The sequence below is a fragment of the Lethenteron reissneri genome, chromosome 21 (assembly GCF_015708825.2).
Source record: "Lethenteron reissneri isolate LAM-NWPU_2019-01 chromosome 21, ASM1570882v1, whole genome shotgun sequence".
NCBI classification, from domain to species: domain Eukaryota; kingdom Metazoa; phylum Chordata; class Hyperoartia; order Petromyzontiformes; family Petromyzontidae; genus Lethenteron; species Lethenteron reissneri.
In genome coordinates this window covers 8,472,614-8,489,733 of record NC_083799.1, presented here as the reverse complement: position 1 = coordinate 8,489,733, position 17,120 = coordinate 8,472,614, and the positions used below count along the sequence as shown (strand labels likewise).

General features: G+C 43.0%; 1 protein-coding gene across 1 annotated transcript in view; it reads left to right on the top strand.

The window, feature by feature from the left end:
* The first annotated feature begins 12,665 nt into the window (after positions 1-12,665).
* ANKRD28 (ankyrin repeat domain 28) overlaps positions 12,666-17,120 on the top strand; it is a 32,295-nt gene continuing 27,840 nt past the window's right edge. The window contains 3 exon segments of the mRNA XM_061555689.1: positions 12,666-13,627; positions 15,994-16,077; positions 16,935-17,013. Of these exon segments, the coding sequence (XP_061411673.1) occupies positions 13,514-13,627; positions 15,994-16,077; positions 16,935-17,013 (277 nt within the window). The 5' untranslated portion in view covers positions 12,666-13,513.

The window sequence follows — 17,120 nt, the reverse complement described above, 5'->3', positions numbered from 1 at the left end:
TGGTTGAATGAGATTGTGAATGTGATTGAAAAAGTCCCTTTCACACTTTGGTGGTGCGTCGCCCAATCGCCATAATGAACAAACCGCCCCTGTACGTTACGATACGTTCAATGCATGTATGATAGGTAGCTTTAGCGATTTCATTTTAAGGTTACCACGATACGATGCGTTCAATGCATGTTAAACGTTTTTATAGCAGATAGGATTGTTTCTTGAAAAAACTTTCTATTAAATTGCAGTTCATATAGGTAGGCTAAGAATTTACCTTGGTTGTTTTACTTTACATTTAACTGTGCTATACAGTATTGTAATTAATAAATACACACAGTATATAGTTTCATATTCTTAGGTTTTTTCGGTTAAGTTACGTAAGTAAAACATCAAAATAAAAATAAAATAAAAATAAAAATCACGACATTTCGGAGGCAACACAAGTCTCCGTCATCAGGTGGGACCGTCACAGCCGAATTAGCGGCTGTGACGGTCCCACCTGATGACGGAGACTTGTGTTGCCTCCGAAACGTCGTGATTTTTATTTTTATTTTATTTTGATGTTTTACTTACGTGACTTAACCGAAAAAACCTAAGAATATGAATCTTTGCAGTCACGAAAGCTTCAAATCTAGAAGTATATAGTTTATACAGTACGGTACTGTAAATTGCTCTGTTTTGCTAAATTATCACCATTCTTTAAGACTCCTGAGTAGGCTAGGCCATCTTCGACTTACGATATATTAGACTTACGATGGGGTCGTCGTAACGCATCTCCATCGTAAGTCGGGGACTACCTGTATAAACATCCACAATGTTTGTCGAGTGCTGTATTGACTCCTATCGCTTACAAATTGGGTTCTTATTGGGCGTGGAAGCAAGACTGCAAGGATTCATACTCTTAGGTTTTTTCAGTAAAGTCACGTAGGTAAAAAATAATAAAATAACAATAAATGAAAATAACTAAATTTAATCACGACGTTTCGGAGGCAACTCAAGTCTCCGTCTTCAGGTGGGACCGTCACCGCCAAATTTGCTGTATCAAGTGAAGAGAAATCCCAGAGACAAGCTCTTATATACTGGTTCAGGGGAGGGGGGAGGAGCTTATCTAAATGTGGCCTCGTGCTGGCAAGGGGCGGGGGAGAGGGGGGGGGTACGAACATGCGCAGAAGCGCAAGAAACGCGCTGCCCGTCAAACGTTTCCCGACCTCGATCTCCGCCAATCAACGCGCGTCTCACCGGGCGGGGGGGGGGGGCGGGGCAACCGTTTCGCGTCACGTGACAGCTCGCCGGCCAATGGGCGCGCGCGATTGCTGCCGGGGCCCACATGGCGGTGTGAAACTCGAAGGCGGTCAAGACGACGAAGACGACGAGGAGGAGGAGGAGGGAGACGGAGGCGGCGACGACGACGACGAGACGCTGCAGAGGAGGAGGAGGAGAGGGAGCGGGTGTCTCCGGCGAGGTGGTGGCAGGCGAGCAGCAGCAGCAGAGAGAGAGAGAGCATGATGGTCGTGCAGTTCGAGGATCAGGTAGAGCGAGCGCGGCCTGGGGAGAAGTCGGCGATTATCGGAGCCTTGTCGCGTTTCTCGCTCGTTTCCATGTTCACCTGTCAAACACCAGCAGCAGCAGCAGCGGTACACACGGAGGTGCACGTGTGTGTGTGTGTGAGAGACTGAGAGATAGAGAGAGACAGGCGCTTGTGAGCCGTGTGGGCTGTGGTCGGGTTAGAAACCCGTCGGAATTTGGGCCGTTGATGTAGCGCGGCGGCTTGAGGTGATGATGATGGTGATGATGAAGATGTTTTGGCGAACTGTGCCACATAATGTGATGGTAGCAGTCTTAAATTATAGCAGTGTACGCCTACAACACCCCCCCCCCCAATACACTCCTTCTCTCTCCACCTGAAGAAGGCCGCTTGCCTTGCGATCGAAACGTCGTGGGTTTGTTTTTTTGCTTTAAATGTTGACGTTTGTTTTCCATATATATACGTGTGACTTTACCGAAATAACCAAGCGTATCAATCCACTGCTGTTGAGGGCCTCTTCACGTCATACGAGTCGTGAGGGGGTTTGACCATACTTCACCACGCTGGTCAGTGCGGTTTGGTGAAAGCATGGGGCGTGCATTGCAGCCATTGCTTTTAATACACTGCCCTCTGCTGCCAAACCTTGAATAAGTAGTCTGATACGAGTACTGTTATAGCCTTTATTTACACAGGGACAGTCTCTCCTCGTTCTCAAGACTCCTTGCCTCTTTTAGTAGGGCCATGTGTGTGTGGGAATGTTTGCCTTGATGGTTTTGCACATGGGTGGAAAGCAGTATTCTGTCGTGAGAAGGCTCACGCAACAAGCTCACTTGCCCGGCAAGACGGGTTCCCTATGCCCACTTGCTCTAATGCCATCTCCAAGTTCACCTAGCAGGGTGGGAATTTCCTGTCTCATATAGCACATTGAAATCTATGCGTGACCCACCAAACCTGCCTACAACAGAGCTGTCCTGCAGGCATAAGTCACCACTACCACGTCAAGTGTGGCTTGGTTTATATATATTACAGTTTTAGGCTCTACCTCAAGGGGGGCTGAATATTTTTTTGGGAGTGTTAAAATACTGTGTCTGTAATGTGAGAAAACCACTTGGGTGTGTGACTGTCGTGCACATCAGGTTTATATAGGTTATAGGTAAGTGGTGGCAGTGAGAGTGAGACAACTGTACGTACTTTCTAGATTTGAAGTTTTCGTGACTGCAGGGATCCATACTCTTTGGTTATTTCGGTAAAGTCACGTAGGTCTAAAATAAATAATGTATTCTGTTTTGTTTTATACCTACGTGACTTTACCGAAAGAACCAAAGAGTATGTACGTACTTTGCTTCCACGTCTGTGCTCTCCATATTCGCCAACCTGCACCGGCCGGCATGGTGAAGTCTGGTCAAATAATCTGCATGTCTTGCACGTCGTGGGCAGCCTCTCGTCCACAGGGGATTGACAAACTTACGTACGTGTAGGAAACCCGGGGACATGGAAAACGCGAAGGATAGATATGGCTCCTGACACCAGTCATTTTTTTTCCGCTCACGCTTTTGAGAAGGCAAATAGTGGCTTGCTGTGCGAATTAGAACCTAGTGGTGAACATGTCGTGGTTATACAAATAGGAAACTTCCATATATGCGTTGCCCGTGGCATAAAAAGGTCATGTTTTGTTTGGGTGTTTAAATAGTGTGCTCAGGTTAACGGTGTTGTGGTGCACTGCCTTGCACAGGTGACATACTCTATCTATTCAGGCTGTAAATGCTTTTGACATTATTACGACCATAATAGAGGTTTTTTGGGTTAGCTCGCGTAAATATAGAAATGTGTCGTAAAAACCCGCCACCACCCGACACAGCCATCTAGTAAGGGTTGTCACATAAACAGCACGTGGCCAATTCGTCACTAGTACAGCACACCGGTGTGTTGGAGAGCCAAGCCACAACATGTACAATCTGAGTACGTTTCGCCGTAATTACAACTAGCTTCATTAGGCGACAGCCAGATTTGTGGAGAAGTCCACCTGTTTCGTTCCTTATATAGATGTGTAGATGTGGTGACCACACTTTTGCGCTCTTGTGCAAAGTGGGGGGGGGGGGGATTAATGAGTCGACGTACATTATGCATGCGCATTATGCGAGCCCTTTGATCTTGTCCTTCCTGTCCATTGTGTCGATTATAATAGCCGTAACAAGGTAATCCCTATTGAAGTATGGGGCCCTTCATCGGCATGCATTTAAACAATGTATTAATTGATGATTCGCTTCCACGCAGCACTAAGGACGGTAGATACCCAAATGGTTAAAATTATTTTTATTTCTTTCAATTTCGATAGATTATCTAAATAGTCTTGGCCAGTAGTAGCTAGTTTTGAACAGAACTTCAACATTTTCAAAATCAATTGAGTGTCCTTGTTGGCACGCGTGGTCTGCTACTGCTGACAGTTATATTTGGGAGAATTTAATATTTCTCTCATGTTCTTTTAGTCTTATGCTGATCATTCGGCCTGTTTGCCCAACATAACAATCGCCACACGTGCAATTAATTATGTACACCAAGGCCGTAGCCATGGAGTCAACATTGGGGGGACCAAATCTTCCAGCGGGTCTGGGCCCCCCCCAGAAAAAAATATCTTAATTTGAAAACTCATTTCCTGCCTAAAATATTAAAAAAATTCACTAACACATAGATGGCTTTTTTTTACAATAATGTCTAATAGTGTATTGTATTACATTGCTCTGTTTTGTTTTACCTTTTCTTGTTTCATTGTATGTATTGGCAGAGATGAGGGATTAATAAAGTACAACCATAACCACAATCATATTAACAGAAATCTATTTTATAGAAATATATTGGGGGGGACATTTTGAGCATATTTGAATATGTGTCCCCCCCAATATATATTATAATTACTGCCTTGGTACAATCCTGTCGTGTTCTTGGTTCTTTCGGTAAAGTCACGTAGAAGGGAAGTACGTGACTTTACCGAAAGAACCAAGAAGATGAATCCCTGCAGTCACGAAAGCTTTAAATCGAGATTTAATCCTGTCGTGGTTAAAAAAAGCCAATCACGAGCTGTTTACATCGATATTAGATGGCATAGTGCACCCGTTGGTATGTCAGTATTTGTACGGGCAGCCAACCACAAAAATAAGGCTTCTACTTCGATCCTGTTGGCTTCAAGCTGCATGCAAACTATGTACACTTCCTTCTTTCACATTCCACATTCTTTTGCCATATCTACGTTTCTATAAGTAGTAGTAAACGCTACTGCCACACTTATGAAACCATTTTAACTGTGTACACCTTGTCTTCACATCTCGTCCACTGTTCATATAAACATGTGTCAATTCATAGTGGTCCATGACTTGCTCAGTCTAATGTAAGGGGAGTTATTGGCTTCTGGTGTGAATAAGAATCAAATTGGTGAATTGCAGTGGTTATATGAAGAGGCCAATCTTACCTAATAAAAGGCATTCTTTGTCTGTCTGTCTGCGCAGATACCTTGAGACATTTTTAACTGACAAACAGTGGGGTTTACGTTTCAGCAAAGTACACAGATACCACGCCATATGCCCCGGGACGAAAAAGCGCTATTCGTATTTCACATCGGCCAAGTTTAAAGTAGTTAAATTAACAATGTATTCCCTTTTATAAGCACAGAGTAGCGCCAGAACACGCATCTGTGCATTCGCGAGAACTCTGGCTCCGTGGTGGTGGTGGTGGTGGTTGCCCGAGCAACACTTACACGTGATCGGTGGGGGGAATTCTCGTTCGCGTTAAAAATGCAAAAAAAATACACAACGTTGAGGTAAATTATTCAAAGTGTGATGTCCCCCCCCACCCCAATGTGTGCACTTACTACTATTTTCGTCCTTAGATATTATGACTGTAGAGCGGGCGAGGGGATGGTGGGGGGGGGCAGTGCCAGCCCCAGCCTGCAAAGGTGCCACCTCGGCCGGCTGGGCATTTAGGCGAGGCCTGGGGCTCTGCACGGGACTCGGCCTCACCACTACACTCTGTGAAGTTAGTATTATAGAGTTAGTTTAGCTACTACTCCAGCCAGTACACACTGCTATAGAGTTAGTATAGCTACTACTCCAGCCAGTACACACTGCTATAGAGTTAGTATAGCTACTACTCCAGCCAGTACACACTGCTATAGAGTTAGTATAGCTACTACTCCAGCCAGTACACACTGCTATAGAGTTAGTATAGCTACTACTCCAGCCAGTACACACTGCTATAGAGTTAGTATAGCTACTACTCCAGCCAGTACACACTGCTATAGAGTTATTATAGCTACTACTACAGCCAGTACATACTACTGTAGTGGTAGTAGATACTACTCCAGCCAGTACACACTGCTATAGAGTTAGTATAGCTACTACTCCAGCCAGTACACACTGCTATAGAGTTAGTATAGCTACTACTCCAGCCAGTACACACTGCTATAGAGTTAGTATAGCTACTACTCCAGCCAGTACACACTGCTATAGAGTTAGTATAGCTACTACTCCAGCCAGTACACACTGCTATAGAGTTATTATAGCTACTACTACAGCCAGTACATACTACTGTAGTGGTAGTAGATACTACTATAGTCAGTATATACTACAGTAGAGTTAGTAGCTACTGCTATAGAATTGAGATATACTATTACTAGCTTTACTACCCAGCTTCGCCCGAGACTTGGAATTCTTGTCTCGGATTAACACACGGCCTACGCGGAGGGTGGGGGGGGGGGATGCGTGACGTCAGCAGGCACACTGCGTGACGCTGCCGCATGCGGGTGACATCACAGATGTGACGTCACCGCTCGCTTGCCGTGCAAAATATATCCATTATTGCGCCCCCCCCCCCCACCAAAATACAAAAGTCTATTTTTATACTTTTTGCATTGTGTACAGTCTGGAAGCTACCCACATGCCAAATTTCAAGTGTTTTGCATGTTGGGAAGTATGCTAAATATTCACAAATTTTCCTTTTTTATATATATATAGAAGACTAGCTTTACTACCCGGCTTCGCCCGGGACTTGGATTCACTACGCCCGGCCGCCTTTGTCCCCCCAGTGGCGATGTTCACACACCACACGAGTTACTCGTGTGAGGCTAAGTCGACCTAGGGGAGGCCCAGGACCGTTTCAAATAACTGTCACCAGTGGTGGCCGTGAGCGGGAATCGAACTCGGGTCACCGTGTTCGTAGCGCAGCGCGCTAACCACGACACTACCGCTCCCCCCACACACACGTGCGCGCGCGTCGATAGGTACACATACACGCGCTTGCTGCAGACACACACAACTTTCTGGGTGCGTACGGCAGTAAACGACTGACATAATAAACCAATGCTGCGCGAAGAACGCCTTAGACCTGCAACACATTTGTATGGCACTTTACACGCGGAGGGTTAGGGGGGGGGGATGCGTGACATGCAGCATGCACACTGCGTTACGCTTCCGCATGCGCGGGTGACATGACAGATATGACGTCACATCTCATTTGCCGTGCAAAATATATGCATCATTGCGCCCCCCCCAAAATATACAAAAGTCTATTTTTAGAATGTTTGCATGGTGTACAGTCTGAAAAGTACCCATATATAGATAGTCAGTAGATACTGCTGCAGTCAGTAGAAACTACTGTAAAGTCAGGAGATACTCCTGCAGAGTCGGTAGAGGCTACTGTAGAGTAAGTAGTAGATACTGCTATAGAGTAAGCAGATACTACTATAGAGTTAGTAGTTACTACTATAGTCAGTGGATACTGCTATAGAGTCAATAGATACGACTATAGATTCAGTAGATACTACTATAGTGAGTCGATTCTACTGTAGAGTCAGTATTTTATGCTATAGAGTCGGCAGATGCTACTATAGAGTCATATACTACTACAGTCAGTAGATACCACTACGGTCAGTAAATACTGCTACAGTCAGTAGATACTCCTGTATAGTTAGTAGATACTACTACTGTTAGTAGATACTACTGTAGAGTTAGTCGTTACTATTATAGTCGGTGGATACTACTATAGTCGGTAGTTACTACTTTAGAGTCGGTAGATAGTACCGTACAGTCGGTAGATACTACTATAGAGTCAGTAGATAATAGTACAGTCAGTAGATACCACTATAGTCAATATATACTGCTGAGATACCGCTATAGTCAATATATACTGCTGAGTCGGTTGATATGACTATAGAGTCAGCAGATACTACCATAGAGTCTGCAGATATTACCATAGTCATTAGTTACTGCTATAATATTAGTCGTTACTACTATAGTGAGTGGATACTACTATAGAGTCATTAGATACGACTAGATTCGGTAGATACTACTATAGTCATTAGATACTACTGTAGAGTCAGTATTTACTACTATAGAGTTGGTTGATACTACTATAGAGTTGGCAGATTCTACTGTAGAATGAACAGATACTACTATAGAGTCACTAGATACTACTCTATTGTGTGTAGGTATATGTGCGGGGGGGGGGGGTAAAAATATTTTTTGAGGGTGGGGGGGTCGACAATTTTCGGAAACCTTTTAGATAAACTATTTACCCGCCACTTTCTATTACTTTTTGATTCAGGACTTCTTCAAGCCTCTTATAATTTTGTTGATGGACAAATGGGCAAGTCAAACCGAACGCCAGGCTTTCACAATAGCTTCGTATTTGTGTATATATGTTATGTTTTAAAGATAAGTTTTGGAATATATTTTCCCCCCGGGCAACGCCAGGTACTTCCCACTAGTACTCTACAGAGGTGTGGACTCGAGTCATGTGACTTGGACTCGAGTCAGACTCGAGTCATGAATTTGATGACTTCAGACTCGACTTGGACTTGCATAACAATGACTTTGTCCCACCTCTGAGGTGTGGACTCGAGTCATGTGACTTGGACTCGAGTCAGACTCGAGTCATGAATTTGATGACTTCAGACTCGACTTGGACTTGCATAACAATGACTTTGTCCCACCTCTGGTACTCTATATATAAATGAGCCAGTATGAGGGTCACTGGATACCACAACACCTCGGCATATTATGTGTATTTCACCTCATGTTCAAGTAATACAATTTCCAGGGTTGCATGTCTAACATATAATGACTTGAAAGTCCGATCCAATTGCTGTTAAAGGGGTTCAGGGAAAAATAGTAAACTCATATTGCATAACACATTGTGTTCACTATGTTTGAAGCTTTCGTGACTGCAAGGATTCAGTACTCTTAGTTCTTTCGGTAAAGTCGCGTAGGTAAAAAATGAAATAAAAATTAATAAAAATAAAACAATAAAAATAAAAAATCACGACGTTTCGGAGGCAACGCAATTGTCCGTCATCAGGTGGGACCGTCACAGCCAGATTTGCTGCATCAAGTGAGGCAAGGATTCAAGATGTAAGCCCTTAAATGCAAGTTGAGGGGGGAGGAGAGGGGGGGGGGAGCTCATCCCGATACGTTCCATTCATTGGCTACCACATTCTGATAAGCTCCCCCCCCTCTCCTCCCCCCTCAACTTGCATTTAAGGGCTTACATCTTGAATCCTTGCCTCACTTGATGCAGCAAATCTGGCTGTGACGGTCCCACCTGATGACGGAGACTTGTGTTTCCTCCGAAACGTCGTGATTTTTTATTGTTTTATTTTTATTAATTTGAATTACATTTTTTACCTACGTGACTTTACCGAAAGAACTAAGAGTATGTTCACTATGTTGTTAAAGTTGAAGTAAGGATCTGAAAGCCTTATTAGATTACAGTTTACATGAGTGATTACAAAAGTAACTATCAACCTTTTGTCAATCCACTGCTGGATGAAGACCTTCCCACATTGTCTTGGCCGTGGGGGTTATTTGACCTTGCTGCATTAGGCTGGTCAGTGCAGGTTGGGTAAGGGAGAATCAAGGACTGGTTCAGCTATAATTCTAAACTGGTGTGGGACTTAACGGGGAATCGAACTAAGGTCACCATCTTCATAGTGCAGTACGCCATCCACTATAATGTTAATGGAAAATGTTACGTCAAATATTTTTCTTCAAATTAAAATATATTTTGCACATGATAATTGGTTCTTTACCCTTCTATTTGGCAACAAAACTGACACCTTTTTGCAAGGAGTCATGTTTGCATAGACCGCAATACCTGCAGTCATAAATACAAACAAAAGACATAACTCTGATAATGTGCACTGTCCTTGAAGTTGATTGGTCCACACCCGAGACAGCTTTCCTTCGAGCCTAGTCTCATATGGGTTGGACCAGATGACGCCAAAAGGCGCACAAATGAGGTCCCCATAGTATATTTTGCACATTTAACTTTGTAGAGATGAAGTATTAAAATATGTAATTAATTGGGGTTGACTAACATGTGATGAACTTTACTCTCAGTGGCAGAGCAGGTGGAAAAGTGCTGTCCTCTTCTATGTGAACCAGAGGTTACTTGGGAGGGATCTCAAGAGGTAGTTCTGTGATATCTGCTTCCCTTGGGCCGTTCGCTAACTGCTCAGCGAGATTTCCGGATGGATGTTTTGTCACATAATGTGATGACAGCACAAAGGCGATGAAGCTGGATTTAAAAAAATACCAGATGTGTACACTGTGGAAACCAGTGGGTGAGTAATATGGATAATGCCAAGAGACTCCACCAGGGGTCAGTACGGCGCTTGGTAATTTAAAAACATCCGTTTGGCTTGTACAGTATTATGGAGGCGTTTGTCAACCACTTGGACAACGCCACAGATAAATTTTAACTTTCTTTGAAGACACTACACTGAGTGCACTTACGTGGAATGTTTCTTTCTAATGGTTTATTCTTAATCTGCTTTTTATGTCATAGGCCAATATTATTGATTTAATAATGTACAATCTTTGTTCAGTAAGTGAATGGTGTAGGGCAAAGCATCGTGCTATGATGGTAATAATACAATAAAAAAAACCTTTTCAGTACAAGTGTAAATACATTTTTTGCACCATATACGTTTTTGGTTGAAGTATTCCATATTCCTTTGATATAGTCAATTCACACATTACATGAAACATTCTTTATGATGTTGCTGCATTCATAAAAAGGTGTCTTGTGCTTACGTCCTCGTCAAACCCTCTCAGACTGCTTTGTGAGGTTTGGTGTTTGGCCAAAAAGCATACAAATCGGTAACTTTCCCATAAATACCTTCTGCCTGTCAAAACAAATTGAGTAGTTGCAAAGGAAGGGCATTGTTGTAATATGGATACCATTGTTTTCACAATGAATGTTTTTGGGTCTCATTCTCAAACAAAGAATGTCGTAGAGATGATGAAATAGGAAAAGATGAATAGGGGCACTGGACTGTCTTGCACTTGTCATGCAAAGCACATTGTCATGAGTATCGCTGTATGAAAGGTATATTTTCACAAGCCTCCCCTTGCGTACAATAGCAATACGTTGTTGAGAGTAATGGCTGAAGAAGAGCTATATAAGTGTCAGTCATGCCTAAGTACAACCTTGGTGTTGTTCGTTGGACATACGGCAATTAAACGTGCACACCGACTGATGTGATTAAACTATCGCTGCTATTTCCATTGCTTTACCGAATGTAAGTGGTAATGAACGATTTAAAAGCATTGAACACGTTGGCTCTTTTTTGCAGGCGAGAGCCCCCGTTTTCCGCAGTGAATGTTCTTCATTCGGAGGCCCCCGTCCCATGTGGCTCTCGCTGTGAAGCGTGCGTCGAGGCCCTGGGGCATATGGGCACAGTGCGCTCTTCTGTTTGCGGCCCCCGTTATTTGGGGGGTGGATAAGGGCCAAGTCTCGCTTATAAGTACGGCATTATTTGAGTCAAGTTGGATTTGTGAACAGCATGTCGAATGTATAGTGAGATCGCCTTGTTTCCTGTCTACTTAGCTTGGCATGCAAGAAGAGGGCTTTTCCCCTATTTTAATTGAAAGTCAAGGCTAAGGTTGATTGTAATACAGCCCAACTGATAATTAATCCTACAGTGAGTGATGCTATAGGTCTGTTACGTTTGGCACATAACCTCTTTTGGTAGATGTGATTTTTAAAAATAGTATTACTTGAAAACCTATATCATTCTTAGGGTATTATGCAAATCTAATTACTTTCATTGTGGATACATTTTGAGGATTAATATATTAAGTGTGCTATTATCACATAGCTGAAAAAATGGCGAGGTGCATATTATTCAGTAGTTTCAGTTTCACGTATTAAATGTAGTAAAATTAATATTTATTTACTCCGTAAATGTTTAGTTTTCCTAAAACATAGTTATATGAACATGTACGTGCAAACTCACACATTTAGTTTTGCTCATACTTTTAGTTTAAAAAGTAATAAGTTGAATGGTAAAAAATGTTGAATAGAAAAGCAGGCGTGTGGAAATTGCGACATGGCTGTTTGTGAATGGCTGGGTTTACAGTGTTGTTATTGCCAAATGGATAATGGGTTAATGATGAAAAAGCCACTGTCACGGGCATGGTGGTATACTGCCAGCATAATTAATATTCTACGAGTCGCTTTAGTCGGTTACCGAAAACCGCTGTGGTTTGTTTTAGATTTCATATAAAGAATTATCGAGACAGGAACGAAAAGTGTGGCATCGTTCCTGGCTTGCACGCTTCTCAATTAATTTCACTCCCAGTTTTTTTGTCCTGTTTCCTTCAGGAAAGTCTGAGCATCCGTCCCCTTTCACCTCGCGCACAACCTATTTCGGTGTGTGTATTTCACATTTAACCCGGTTAGACAGTACTGTAGAGCAATAGCCAGTTTTGTCGAAACAACAAAAATATGGTGTGTGAAGATTGCCAAGGCACCCCCGGCTCGCTTGCTGCTGCTGCTGCCAGCTGTGTGCGCGCACGCACGGCACTGACTAAGAGACGTCCGCAGCATACCGCACTGTGTGGGCTAGATGCTAGTTTCCCAGTGGTGCTGACGCCAAGACCACACCCAGGGGAAACCTCGTGTTGATTTACGGCACACAGGATGTGTGTGGTTTTTTTTCTTCCCTGGGAGGCCTTGTTGAAGGGCAGCAGTTAGCCCGAGCTCCCGTGCAGAAGCCCGATTGGTATGCGTCGACGCGAAGTCGTCCGCTTTTTTTTGTTTGCCGGTGGCTATAAAAGCCACGTAGAGGGTGGGAGGAGGGTCGGGTCTGTAGCCATGGTTTTTTTTTTGTACCCACCCGTGCTCGATTCAGTCTTGGCCGGCATTCGCTACGGTCGGGCGGCCACTCCCAAGTGCCCCCCGTCCCTTTAGCCTCCGGTTAGCCTTGGCGGACTTGGATTGTTGAACGAAGGAGACTGCGCAACGTGGAGTTTTCTTTATTTATGTGACTACTGGTAGAACAAAAAAGGGCACGCCAGCGGCGCGTTGTCACCAACGTTGGCAGGGTCACGGACGAAAGACGTCAGTTTAGGTTGTGGGCAAACACCGTTCGGACCTCGTCAAAGCTCTTCTGTAAGCGGACAAAGAAAACATTGTCAGGACCGTGCAATCGAGTGGAAAATCGGGCACGTAAGAGGCCGAGGCGGACTATGTCTGCACGGATGCTCTGCGGACTGTACGTTAAAAATAGTTCGCATTCCTTTCGGCGACCCACGTTGGTTTGCGCCCGTGAGCTATTTGAATAGAAGTTCAAGTAACGTGGGTATCGCAGATTGCTTGGGTTTTGAACAACGCGGGGTAATATGACTGCTCTCCCGAGGAGGCATCCTGTGTTTTCGTCTTCGCACGCTACCGGCGTTTCGACGATGGCTAGCGGCAATCTGCCGGCGGAGGCCTTCCAGCATGCATCCCGCCACGAGGCAAGGCTATTTTAAAGGAAGGAGTGACGCGGATGAGGAAAGCTTCATTGGGTGTGGAAGGGGGTGGTGTGGGTGGCTTTTCTGTAACGGGGACAGGACCTTCGGAATGAGTGGAAGGGGAAATGCGCCGATCATCTGTGTGGAGCCTTCCTTGTCGGCGCCACTTTGAAGACATTTGGACACCTGATTTTGCAGCCGTCGGGCGGACATGAAGCGCGTGTGCGTGGTGGTGTTGGAGGAGGAGGGCGATGTGCCCGTGCAGGTTTTCACGCTTCCCAGGAGAGATATCGGCAGGAGACGGCGTACTCCGGCACCCTGCATGGTGGGCAAAAGATAAAAAAAAATCTGTCTCCGTGGAACTGTGGCTAAAAACGTGGTACTGTACGCTTTAACGTTTAATGTGTAGTTGAACATTACCGGTGTAATTGAGCTTGTGGTAACAAGTTACCGGCTATGCGTTTGTGTGCATCTGTGTCAGATTACAATAGAACTTTGCCGGCTCCGTTTTTCTTTTGTCATGCAAATGTAAAAAATGCCTTCGACTATTGTTAATTTTTATTTCTCTAAAATTTCTATCTTTGATGTGTGAATATAATTTTGTGAATGTTTTTGTAATAAACTTTCAAACGGTATATATGCTTTTATTATGTAAACAATCTGCACTAGAACTTTCTATTCGTGCTGCATCCAGTGTAGCGGAGTGAAATAATGCGGTTTTCTCCCAAAAAACGAAATCGCTGCTTGTATTCAATGCAATGTTTGCCCGTCACTTCTAATTGTTGAGATTCCACTAACACAAGGATTTCATCATCCGCCATGATTTATCTACTGCTGCATGACGGCCTCTTATCACCATCACAGTTATGTGATGCAACCGTCCATGTCACTTTAGCACACGAGATGATCGCAGTACTTTTTCTTTTGACAGTCGTCGGCTCGGGCTTTTTTCTGTCTTTTGGCTGCCATTCCGTCTTCAGTCTCGATTATTGGCCATCGGCCATCATCTCTAACAGCGATGTCTCTCCAAACCCATATAGTTATGTTAACAGGATGATGTCTAAATTTTTATTTAAAGCTTTCGTGACTGCAGGGATTCATATTCTTGGTTCTTTCGGCAAAGTCACGTAGAAGGGAAATAATAAAATAATAAAAATATAAAACAATAACATTTTCACGACGTTTCGACTGCAACACAAGCAATCATCATCAGGTGTGAAATCCACAGCAAGAAAAAAATGTAAAATTTTCTTGCTGTGGAATTTAATTGTTTAATATTTTTTATTCTTATTTTATTATTTCCCATCTACGTGACTTTACCGAAAGAACATAGTATGATGTCTCTAACGTGTTCTTGTTCTGATCCAATCTGTACCTCTTTCTCATTGTAATTTCAAGCATGTTCCTTCCAATGATTTTTGTACACTTTTCGGCTTATGTTCCATTTTATTTGTCGTTCAAGTTTTAGACCCATGTATCGTAGCAGATAATATGTAGTGACTGAATTGTTTTGATACTTGATATTTAGATTTTCATTTTTAAGTTCAGTGTCTCTCCTCCTGCTTGTCCCTTTGTTTCATTATTTTGATCCTGGTTCTCGTTCAGTAATTGCCCTCGACATACACACTCTGATGGGGTTATTTTCATTTGATAATAGTTTTTTCCCCTTTTTCTGGCAACAAAACAGGTGTTAAGATGTTAAAACACCAAACTGAAACATTTTACAAGGAATCATGTCTGCATTAACCACAATGCTTGTGGTCAGAATGCAAACAAAAAACATACCCTCCAACGAATATTTTCATTTGTTGAGTAAACCCATATGTTACTTTTGTTTTATTTATGTTTATCTTGAAACCAATATTCTTTATTACAATCAATCATTAGACACATTCATTTCAATTGCTTGTTAAATGACTGCATCATCAGCAAATCAGAGATACTAATAGTTTTGCCATTCATATATCCTTACTGGACTCCCAATGTGATATGCAATTTGTTTCTTTGTTCATTCTAAGTTTAGTTCTTCCAAAGAAGTGAGACCAGCTGTTCGGATAATACGAGGGCCACCTTATAAAATGTTTATACAGGAATTAAATGCTTCTCATTCGAAATAAATACAACTGATTTGAACAATTAGATACCTATTAGTCCCCCTTTACATGTTTATAAATTGTTTACAGATATTATTAGGAATAGAATAATGGGCAATTTAGAAGCCAATCAATCATGTGAATCAACGTGATTTCATAAAGGTTTTTATACCAAATATAGAGAAAGTTCTCTAAAATAAACATGAATATCAAATATTACGTCTAGCTGTTTTAGACGATTAAAAGTTATTTGAATCGGAGGGAATTGAAATTATCCAAGCTCTTAAAAACCAAGTTCTCAATGAAATATTTAGACTTTATGAAAAAACACTTTACAAGTTAGCAATTTGAAATTCCTTTGTCAAGTCCTGTGTTGTTAAACAATAATCCGATATTTCTTCACTTAATCGTTTAAGATGTTAATGTAAAATGATGAGAGTAAATGTTTTTATGACAGTTCTGTTTGCTATGTTGCCTTTGCTGTATAGGAAGTCGAGACATGCTGCGTCGTTTATTCTGAAGGAGATCAGCTGGCATGAGTGCATGTGTGCGGCTTCTGGTTTGTGAATGCCTTGGGCTTTGGTTGCTATGTTCCCAGGCTCCTCTGATCCAAGCGATATTTAACGGAGACCCAGATGAGGTGCGCTCGCTCATCTACAAGAAAGAAGAGGTGAATGCCGTGGTAAGGGCCGTAATAACTGATCGACTGCAGGATTGGTGAAACATTGTGCAGACAGCCGGAGCTGCCTAGCACAGACTCCTATTAAAGAAGAAAGAACACGGATTCCAGCGGCAATATAACTAGCCGCTCATAAAGACACTGGTGTTTTCGCTGGCTACATGAGTCACCATTCTGCTATGGAATTATTGATATTGCATTTACCGGCAGCTCCATGGGTTCTAGAGCAGTGATGGAAATGGGGCTCGACGTGGAATGTTTTTTTTATATACATAATGGCAGAATGCCTGCAAGCGAGGAGCACACTTATGTGTTGCACTTGCATTACATAATAATTTTCAGTAATTTTTTTTACATTGTCATCCTTGGTTGTATTTAAGAAAATTCCTAAAAATATGTTTTGAATCTGCTGCTATGGATCATAGCATAATAATCAAATTGTAAATGTTGTGGATTTACTCTCCAACACCCCGGTGGGCTGAAGCAGTAACTAATTGCCATTTGTTTACGTGACAAATCCCTTACTAATTGGCTGTGTCGGGTGGTGGAGGGTTACGACACATTTATAATTACGCGATCTAACCTTAAAACCTTTATTGTGAATAATATTGGTCGCGAAAGCCTCCATGTTAAACTGATCATAGTAGCAGTTGTAAAGCCTTTGTCAGTCTGCTATGCAGCACTGTACAGTGCAAATGTGTTTTAATTGCTCTGGGATGTAACTACCTGTTTAATAGTATCATATTGCATAAGGGCACAAAGATTGGTGATCACTGGGTTGGCGTGCGCATTTTGCGTCACCCCGACCTGTCACTGAGTCAAAGCATGTGTGAAAGAGTCCATGCATGTCCTTCCATCAGGACGATGAGAAGAGGACGCCGCTGCATGCGGCCGCCTATCTAGGGGAAGCGGAGATCATCGAGCTGCTTGTGCTGTCAGGTAAGTGCTGCTTGGCGCGTGCGCTGATGACAGCATTCTCCTTGCTCCGTCGTGCCGCACCACCCCCATGCACCACCCGGCCTCGTTTGTTTTCCTGGCGCCCACTG